This window comes from Triticum aestivum, chromosome 6D (assembly GCF_018294505.1).
Source record: "Triticum aestivum cultivar Chinese Spring chromosome 6D, IWGSC CS RefSeq v2.1, whole genome shotgun sequence".
Lineage (NCBI taxonomy): Eukaryota > Viridiplantae > Streptophyta > Magnoliopsida > Poales > Poaceae > Triticum > Triticum aestivum.
The window spans coordinates 334,376,974-334,387,468 of record NC_057811.1 but is presented as its reverse complement, the minus strand read 5'-3'; the positions used below and the strand labels follow the sequence as shown (position 1 = coordinate 334,387,468).

The window sequence follows — 10,495 nt, the reverse complement described above, 5'->3', positions numbered from 1 at the left end:
AAACAAAAGTTCTCGGCATGGCCTGAAACTTCACGGAGATTATTTTTGGAAATAATAAAAAATAATGGTGAAAGAATCAAGGTCAGGGGGCCCACACCCTGGCCACGAGGGTGGGAGGCGCACCTGCCCCCCTGGGCGCGCCCCCTGCCTCGTGGGCCCCTTGGTGCTCCACCGACCTCAACTCCAACTCTATATATTCACGTTCGGGGAGGAAAAAAATCAGAGAGAAGGATTCATCACGTTTTACGATACGGAGCCGCCGCCAAGCCCTAAACTCTCTCGAGAGGGCTGATCTGGAGTCCGTTCGGGGCTCCGGAGAGGGGAATCCGTCACCATCGTCATCATCAACCATCCTCCATCACCAATTTCATGATGCTCACCGCCGTGCGTGAGTAATTTCATCGTAGGCTTGCTGGACGGTGATGGGTTGGATGAGATTTATCATGTAATCAAGTTAGTTTTGTTAGGGTGTGATCCCTAGTATCCACTATGTGCTGAGATTGATGTTGCTATGACTTTGCTATGCTTAATGCTTGTCACTAGGGCCCGAGTGCCATGATTTCAGATCTGAACCTATTATGTTTTCATGAATATATGTGAGTTCTTGATCCTATCTTGCAAGTCTATAGTCACCTAATATGTGTTATGATCCGGCAACCCCGAAGTGACAATAATCGGGACCACTCCCGGTGATGACCATAGTTTGAGGAGTTCATGTATTCACTATGTGTTAATGCTTTGGTCCGGTACTCTATTAAAAGGAGGCCTTAATATCCCTTAGTTTCCATTAGGACCCCGCTGCCACGGGAGGGTAGGACAAAAGATGTCATGCAAGTTCTTTTCCATAAGCACGTATGACTATATTCGGAATACATGCCTACATTACATTGATGAATTGGAGCTAGTTCTGTGTCACCCTATGTTATGACTGTTACATGATGAACCGCATCCGGCATAATTCTCCATCACCGATCCAAGGCCTACGAGCTTTTCACATATTGTTCTTCGCTTATTTACTTTTCCGTTACTACTGTTACAATCACTACAAAACTATCACTGTTACTTTTGCCACCGTTACCGCTACTATCATATTACTTTGCTACTAAATACTCTGCTGCAGATATTAAGTTATCCAGGTGTGGTTGAATTGACAACTCAACTGCTAATACTTGAGAATATTCTTTGGCTCCCCTTGTGTCGAATCAATAAATTTGGGTTGAATACTCTACCCTCGAAAACTGTTGCGATCCCCTATACTTGTGGGTTATCACATATCACATCACAACATGCCCTGCAAAAATAAGTTAGACGTCCTCTACTTTGTTGTTGCAAGTTTTACGTGGCTGCTACGGGCTGAGCAAGAACCGTTCTTACCTACGCATCAAAACCACAACGATATTTCGTCAAGTATGTGCTGTTTTAACCTTCACAAGGACCGGGCGTAGCCACACTCGATTCAACTAAAGTTGGAGAAACTGACACCCGCCAGCCACCTGTGTGCGAAGCACGTCGGTAGAACCAGTCTCGCGTAAGCGTACGCGTAATGTCGGTCCGGGCCGCTTCATCCAACAATACCGCCGAATCAAAGTATGACATGCTGGTAAGCAGTATGGCTAGTATCGCCCACAACTCACTTGTGTTCTACTCGTGCATATAACATCTACACATAAACCTGGCTCGGATGCCACTGTTGGGAAACGTAGTAATTTCAAAATTTTGCCTACGCACACGCAAGATCATGGTGATGCATAGCAACGAGAGGGGAGAGTGTTGTCCACGTACCCTCGTAGACCGAAAGCGGAAGCGTTATGACAACACGGTTGATGTAGTCGTACGTCTTCACGATCGACCGATCCTAATACTGAACGTACGGCACCTCCGCGAGCTGCACACGTTCAGCTCGATGACGTCCCACGAACTCACGATCCAGTTGATGATGAAGCTACCGGCGCAGGGCTTCGCCTAAGCACTACGACAATGTGACCGAGGTGGATTATGGTGGAGGGGGCACCGCACACGGCTAAGAGATCAATGATCAACTTGTGTGTCTATGGGATGCGCCCCTCCCCCGTACATAAAGGAGTGGAGGAGGGGGAGGGCCGGCCCTCTACTATGGCGCGCCGTGGGGAGTCCTACTCCCACCGGGAGTAGGGTTCCCCCCTTTCCAAGTAGTAGGAGTAGGAGAGAAGGAAGGGGAAGAGAGAAGAGAAGGAAAGAGGGGGCGCCGCCCCTTCCCCTAGTCCAATTCGTACTAGGCCTTGGGGGGCGCGGCCTGCCCTAGGCAGCCCCTCTCTCTCCCCCCCTAAAGCCCAATAAGGCCCATATACTCCCCGGCGAATTCCCGTAACTCTCCGGTACTCCGATAAATACCCGAACCACTCAGAACCTTTCCGATGTCCGAATATAGCCTTCCAATATATCGATCTTTACGTCTCGAACATTTCGAGACTCCTCGTCATGTCCCTGATCTCATCCGGGACTCCGAACAACCTTCGGTACATCAAAACACATAAACTCATAATACCGATCGTCACCGAACGTTAAGCATGCGGACCCTACGGGTTCGAGAACTATGTAGACATGACCGAGACTCATCTCCAGTCAATAACCAACAGCGGAACCTGGATGCTCATATTGTCTCCTACATATTCTACGAAGATCTTTATCGGTCAAACCGTATAACAACATACGTTGTTCCCTTTGTCATCGGTATGTTACTTGCCCGAGATTCAATCGTCGGTATCTCAATACCTAGTTTAATATCGTTACCTGCAAGTCTCTTTACTCGTTCCATAATGCATCATCCCGTAACTAACTCATTAGTTACATTGCTTGCAAGGCTTATAGTGATGTGCATTACCGAGAGGGCCCAGAGATACCTCTCCGACAATCGGAGTGACAAATCCTAATCTTGATTTATGCCAACTCAACAAGTACCATCGGAGACACCTGTAGAGCACCTTTATAATCACCCAGTTACGTTGTGACGTTTGGTAGCACACAAAGTGCTCCTCCGGTATTCGGGAGTTGCATAATCTCATAGTCATAGGAACATGTATAAGTCATGAAGAAAGCAATAGCAATATACTAAACGATCAAATGCTAAGCTAACGGAATGGGTCAAGTCAATCACATCATTCTCTAATGATGTGATCCCGTTAATCAAATGACAACTCATGTCTATGGCTAGGAAACTTAACCATCTTTGATTCAACGAGCTAGTCAAGTAGAGGCATACTAGTGACACTCTGGTTGTCTATGTATCCACACATGTACTAAGTTTCCGGTTAATACAATTCTAGCATGAATAATAAACATTTATCATGATATAAGGAAATATAAATAACAACTTTATTATTGCTTCTAGGGCATATTTCCTTCAGCCGATGCCGCCGGGTGTCGCCAGGGCTGGCTCTTCCTATGCTCCGCCACCTCTCTCCTTCCTGCCGGGGTTTTCACCCTGGCCTCGATTCACTGCGACTGCGCAAGCTCTGGTGAGTGAAAGAATCCCCAATGCTTGCTCGTAGATGTAGATTAGGGGTTTCTTTCTTAGGCATGTGCTACTACTTAGTGGATTCGATAGGATTAGATAGGATTCGAGTAGATCCGATTCGATGTGATCCCAATCGAATCGAATCCGACCGATCTGTTCTTGTTTGCTACACTGCGTGTTCTAGGATAATGTTCTTCTGCTAGTGCTTTCCTAGGATCTGTGTTCATGCTAGAATCCCCAATGCTAGTGTGCTTTGCTAGGATCTGTGTTAATGCTAGGGTCTTGCTAGGATCTATGTTCATGCAAATGGCATGTTCATGTTCAAGCTAGGATCATGTTCATGTTGCTACATACATATTCAAGCTAGGGTTTGTGTTGCATGCTCTAGATTGTTATACATGCATGTAGTAGGACCATTTTAGGATGCTGCCAAATGTGCATGGGTGCACATGGGTGTTATTTTTAGATGTTTCCATGCTTAGGATAGTGCACTGATGAGTGGCAGTTGCAGAAGACCAGATGCCACTGATCGATGGCATTTGCTCATGGACAACTACCACTGATCAGTGCCACGTGCTCTTGGGCAAGTCCCCTGATTAGTGGCACTTGCTCTTGAGTAAGTGTCATTGATCAGTGGCACTTGCCCAAGAGCAAATGGCACTGATCAGTGGCATTTGCCCAAGAGCAAGTGCCATTAATAAGTGGGATTTGGCAAAGAGTTTGTGCACTGATCAGTGGCATTTGCTCTTGGTCAAATGTCTCTGATCAGTGCCATTTGTTGTAGTGCTAGTGCAACTGATCAGTGACATTTTGCAGAAGAGCTAATGCCACTGATCAGTGGTTGTTCATTTTGCCATCACCTTTAATACTTGTCATCTTACCTGACAAGATATTGAAGAGTGACTGGGACGTGGCGGGTGGAGGAGCTCAGGTGGTGGCCGGAGCTGAGGGCGCCGAGGATCTAATCCCCACGTACAGGTGGCTCAAGAGGGTGGACCTGCCTGGCAGGGTCGCCTTCATGAGCCTGCCTCATTCAAGGTGACGATCTCTGAGGACCAGCCACGAGGAGGGGGGCCGGGAGCCGATGCGCTTCTACCAGCAGATCAAGGACGCCAAAGACCTCGCCATGCTCGTCATCCCTCGCAAGTTCGTGGAGGTGATGAACGAGTGACTGGTCATCAAGCGGCTCCCGCGCGTGGTCAGGCTGTTGGCGAACAAGTGGTGCGAGTTCTGGGTGCAGGTCCAGAACTTCGAGGGGCACATGATGCTTGGCCAGGGCTAGAACTACTTCTGTAACCGCCACCAGATCGTCCCCGGCGACCTCCTCGTTGTGCGCATCTCAGGACTCGCCCTGAAGGTCAAAATCTACAATCACGACTCCTCGGTCATGTGCAGGTTTCGTTGCAGCAAGCACAACTGCGTTGGTGACATTGCGCATGCAATGTAGTTAACTTAGGTGTTAGTGTTAAACTTGTTATGGTCTGTTAGTGTTGAACTTGTTATGGTACTTGTGCTGTAAACTTGTTAATATTTTGGCCAGGAGCAGCACCCTGGCGTGGAGCAGGGAAGGAGGATGCCCCTGTTGTTAATCTAAGTAGTTTGCTGTCATTTTCGTTGCTTGCTTTGTTTGATCTCATTTGGTTGCTTGTTTTGTTCGCTGTCAGTGCTTGCCTCTTTGATCTGCTGTCAGTTGTGCTTGTTGTTGTGCTGATCATGTGGTGGTAAGGCCACCACATTTGGATGGGTTGAGCAGAACACAAACGCTGTTAGCAACCAAACAGCTAAAGTTTGCATCTGCTCACACCCTAAGCACAAAAAAGGCAACCAAAAAGGGGGGGGAGTGCCCATTCATGCGATGCAGGCAACTAAACAGGTAGCATCTGCTGCATATGAAGAATCAGGCTGGCTGAAGATGGACATGCAATGCAGGTGCTGTATCGAACCGCAACCAAACACACCCTGAGTGTATTGTGTAAAGGTCCAAGATGCCACCTCTAGCAATCTTAGTCTGCATATTGTTTTCCAATTCACCAGGCAGTGCCCACCAGCGACCGATTCGCTTCCCCTCGACAGCAAAGCTCTCCTGATTTTATCAATCTCCTTGAAAACCCATGGAGGTGGGTCCAACGACATGAGGAGCAGGGGATTGCAGTCAGCACTGCTTGGACCAGGACTCGTATCTTTGCAAGTTCAGGAATGCTGCAAAGATACTCGGATCTACGGGACAACATTTCACTGCTTCGTTTGCAATGATATTCCAATAAAATTTCCATAATATGAAGGCTGAAACCAAGTCATATGATACAGAATGGAAGAGGAAGTAGAGTACTTATGAACACAAACAGTAATAAAATCAGGCACAGCAGATAAAAGTATATGTACTTGAGAATATCATACAATCCAGCACATGGATTTTTGTCACAACACTTGCACTCAAAAAAAAATCCTGGCATGAGCTGCAACACTCTGTTCATATTCCTAAAGAGTGTAAGGTTCCATTCCTCCCATAAGGAACACCGCATGTTAGACATTTCACAAGCTTTGGACAATACCAAGCTTCGGCAGTGATCATCACTGCGACTGACTCTTACCAAGAAGTTTCTGAAGTTGTCCGTCTGAAAGAGCAGTTTTTGTATCTGCAAGGTGCACCGTGAAAGATTATTAAAATTAGTTACAGGTACTAACATGCTACATATAGACATAAGTGCAGCAGGGATGTTTGAGAACTGACCATCTGAGCCACCAACGTGGTGGCCATACACAAACACCTGTGGCACAGTATTGCGCCCAACTAGGTCTAGAAGAACACCTTGAATTTCTCGGCCATCCTCTGCATGGCGTATACATATGATACATTACTAACAGCATACACAAATCCTTGACAAATGCAAATGGACTGGGTTCCACATGATCTGGACCATTACCTCGGAGATCAAGTTCAACAACGTAAGGATCTTCATTGAGGTCTTTAAATATTCGCTTAGCACGCATACAGTACCTAGAAGAAGAGAAGTAAAGAGACAAATGATAACTAACAGTATGGAACAGTGTTAGTGCTTAATAACAAGGAATCCTTAAGTAGCCAGACCATACAAGAGGTGTTCCTCTTTCCAAGAAACCCATACGAGAGGTGCTTAGGAGAAATATTTCAAGGACAGTACATGATCTTGTTCTTCAAGATTACTCAATCTTTGATTCTTGGAGTTCATAACACCTTGAGTATTTCAGATAAGATGCTAGTACAGAAGGAAATTGCATTATCTGTTTTCATCTTCCATGGTCTAGCAATTGAATATCTTTAATTTGTCATTTTAACTATCGAAAGAACATGAACATCCAACCTAGCGGTCAGGTTTGAAATATACGATATTCTTTGGAATTGTCTATTTTAACTATCTGACGGACTCAAAGTTAAAAACAAATAGCCAGAATAACCAAGTTTATTAACTCATCGTAAAGCCAACTAAAGCCTAAATCTATCTATGAACCCTAAAGTTCAGTCACATGGTACAGTAGTACCCGCCTACGCGGATATAGTTTCTAAATGACCAATCGGCATCCCACGCAGCATGATTTAAACATACCTACTATAGCGTAGTATTCACTTATAGACCAACATCGTAGACCGTAAAGTAAACAGAAGGAAACAACACATTTAGGATAGCTCTTCAGCACAGCACACAGCAGTAAGCCATGATCACCAGCAAATTAACTGTTTAATGCCATCAATTGATCAAATAAAGCTGTTAGCTCTGGCCACAGTGTGCGGCCTACCTAAGCTAATACGCAACCGGCAGGGTTCGCCGCCATGGCGAACGCGATGGGCCTAATTCACGCTTCTGACATCTATTAGACACAAATCCGTCCAATTCACGACATCCGGATCCTTTTTCCCTCGGTAAACGTGCGCCTAGTATGCCATTAACCTCACGGGATCTTTCTGAACGATGCGGCGTGAATTCCACAGCTGCGCGCACACGCATATACATGCACATAGCCTGAAAGTCCCCCAAAATCACAAGCAAAAATAATTTCTAGAAATTGATGTTCGGAACGGCTTACGGGCAGTAGGATTTGGAGAAGATGGTGATGCGGTTGGAGTAGATGGCGTTCTGCACGAAGGCCGACGGTGAGCGCGTCGCCGCCACGGACTCCGCCGCGGCGAGGAGGAGGACCAAAGAAAAAGCTATTCGGATTAGAGACATCTCTCTTGCTTGCTCGAGGTGGCAGGGCAGCGCCGTCGCCGAGCGCGACTCCGGAGGTCGGAGGTCGGAGTTCTGATTCGGGGGAGCGGAGAAAGAGGGGGCGGAGACCCGACGAGCGGTGACTCCTGGTGGAGGGTCTTCCGGGGAAAATTCCCTTCTGAGAAATAGTTCACTTTGTTTTATCCCCATCTGGCCTGCTTCGCTAGTTTTGTGCCTCCGGTGACAATTCCCGTATCAGCCCAGGGCGGCATTCTGTATTCGGCTTATTTACTTGTTTTCTCCTATATACAGATTTGTCCTCATGCATTTTTTTTTTTGAGAATATTGTCCCTGATCCATTCATCACAAGTCGCGGTACAACACACACTATTGGAATCACCCACAAAGGGCGAAAGAAGATACAAGTCCATGAACACTAGCAAAAAAAAAAAGATAAAGTTTCTAAGAATAACTGCAATTGCCAACGCCGCCACATGCCATCGCCGGAATTGAGGAAGTACTATTGTTCAATTGGGCTTGGCGAGCCGATTGAGAGGCTCGCCGTTGGTGGAGCCGAAGTCATTGTGGTGCGTCGACCGGGGGACATTCCCGTACTCCTCGCATCCCAGAACCACTGCTTGCCGCCGACATGGTCGAGGCACAACACAGGAGCCATCATCCACGACGGACCACCATCCCAGTTTTTGGACCATCACCTTCCGATGCAAATGTATGGTGCCGCTTAGGGCAACCACCACCAATCCACCCGGAGACACTAGATCTGTTGCACCGAAGAAACAACGGAGTACAATATCCCATGAATCCATCGACCTCGTCGTCATGGCACTGCTGAGATGGAGCCGGGACCAGGGAAAATTTATTCCAACCACCGAGGTCGCAACCATCCAAACTACGGCATAGGAAACACACATCCTAGCCCTAACTACATGACTGAGTCAGAGAACCGGGTCCCCTCCCCCACTCATCGCCAGAGCAGCGGAGGGGGAGAGAGCACCTGGCCTCGCCGATGAAGACGCAGATGTAGGAGAAAACTCATGCAATTGGGTTCTCTTTTGCGTGTTAGACACATTCTGCTTCAAAGTGTCACTCCATCACACATGAGCTAGCGATTCATTCGCCCATTAGCGTAACACTGCATTTTAAACATCTACTGGTTTTTCTGGTAACAGGAAGCTCTTAGGAGGCTACTATTCGTTTTTCTTTCTCATTTTCATGTTGTTTTCTATAGCGGTTTTACCTACTCTATAGAAAAATGGGGGTGTTTATTTTCTTTTAAACATGTTTGCAGTTTTTAAAAATATTTCCGAAATTTAAAAATATTCAAATAATACAAAATTATCCAGTTTTTAAAAAATCATAAAAGTTTTTAAAAATGTTAATTCTTTTGGTGATTTTTTAAAATTTTGAGAAAATAATTAAGTGCATGCTTTTTTAGAATTAGAGACATTTTTTTGAAAACACAAATATTTTTTGTTATCATATTCTAAATTTCACTATATTTTTAAATTTCATGATTCTTTCTTCGACCTCTCTATTATACCCGGTTTTCCTCGGAGAAAATCTGCCGAAAACCTGAAGAAAATTGCCCTATTTCCGAGTACTAAAGTCGACCTTTGCCATAGAGGGTCGCAAATATGAGCTTCCCGCTGATTGCTAGGTATATAGTCTAACACCGAGTCAGGCTCCCAAATGCAGGAGCTTGCAGCAAGCGATAAATTTCCCTTAGATGGAAACCAAGGTATCAACTCATGGAGGTAAGTGTGTTCTTCCACAGGGATAAGTTTTTGCAACACAAATAAAACTTCACTTGTGTCCCCAATAAGGATATCAACCAGGCTAGTCTTTCTAATTGCATAAACAATTAAAATATAATGCGACAGATAATATTTTTGCATTTTCAGGATAAAACAAAACTAAAAATAAAGTGCATACAAAAGTTGTTGGAAGGTGATTCTTATGTTAAAAACTCGATCGGGGTTGATTGGTTCACCAAGTGTAACTCTCGAATAGGATAAAATGCCACAAGTAACATGGTCATGTGAAAAAGTGCATATTGAAATATTTCATGCTCATGCCAACCATATGTTATGTGTTAATATTATGTATGCAGTACCTCCATATTCTATAGGCTGAGACCCTCCCCGCATCTAATAATCCGCTTGTAAGTCGAGATACTATCTGCACCAACCAAATTTTAAGTGTAAACACAGATTGTCGCAATGGGTAAGATGGCATACATTGTTTATCTGAATAATTTCAGTCCTCATAAAAGTATTTATCCTTGGTGGCAATGATAAAATATAATTATTTTTCACTTTCTGTCAGTGTGATAGTTTACTTGCAAGATTAAACCTAACTATTGCACACCTCTATCTCTCTCTACTAGTTACCATCTATAATTTCCAAGATTAGGCACATAACCGGAGAGAAATGTGCATCTATAATTCAAACATAGGGCATAAAAAATCTGACCATAAAGAAATAACTCATCACATGATAAGCATAATCATGTAGGGCAGCTCATATGGCTATTGTATTGAACTACAAATCGGAGAGATTACATCTTGGCTACTATCATTAACTCCTATTTTAGGGGGGGTGGACTACTGACAACATGTAAATGGCGAGCACAATAGAGTGGTTGTTTTTATTCTAAGTTCGTGTGTGCGTCTGTTTTGTTGCGACAACATTCTTGACCTTATATACACTCTAGCCTGTAGGGCCGTCACCAGAAATATGAGGCCCTGGTGCGAAATGCGGAACAGGGGCCCAAAATTTGCAAAATTCTTATAATATA

The 10,495-nt window shown here is 45.0% G+C and overlaps 1 protein-coding gene across 2 annotated transcripts; it reads right to left on the bottom strand.

Annotated features, from left to right (window-relative positions):
* Nucleotides 1–5,804: 5,804 nt before the first annotated feature.
* On the bottom strand, nucleotides 5,805–7,902 carry LOC123144958 (monothiol glutaredoxin-S6). 2 transcript variants are annotated; one of them, XM_044564233.1, is made up of 4 exons: nucleotides 7,556–7,902; nucleotides 6,418–6,491; nucleotides 6,225–6,323; nucleotides 5,805–6,129 (listed from the first exon to the last, which is right to left on the bottom strand). In XM_044564233.1, the coding sequence occupies exons 1-4, from the start codon at nucleotides 7,885–7,887 to the stop codon at nucleotides 6,065–6,067; spliced, it is 570 nt and encodes a 189-aa protein (XP_044420168.1). In that variant the 5' UTR covers nucleotides 7,888–7,902; the 3' UTR covers nucleotides 5,805–6,064. The 2 variants fall into 2 exon arrangements, with proteins under 2 accessions (XP_044420168.1, XP_044420167.1); XM_044564232.1 differs by having other exon boundaries at nucleotides 6,112–6,129; nucleotides 6,225–6,491.
* Between the last annotated feature and the right edge of the window lie 2,593 nt (nucleotides 7,903–10,495).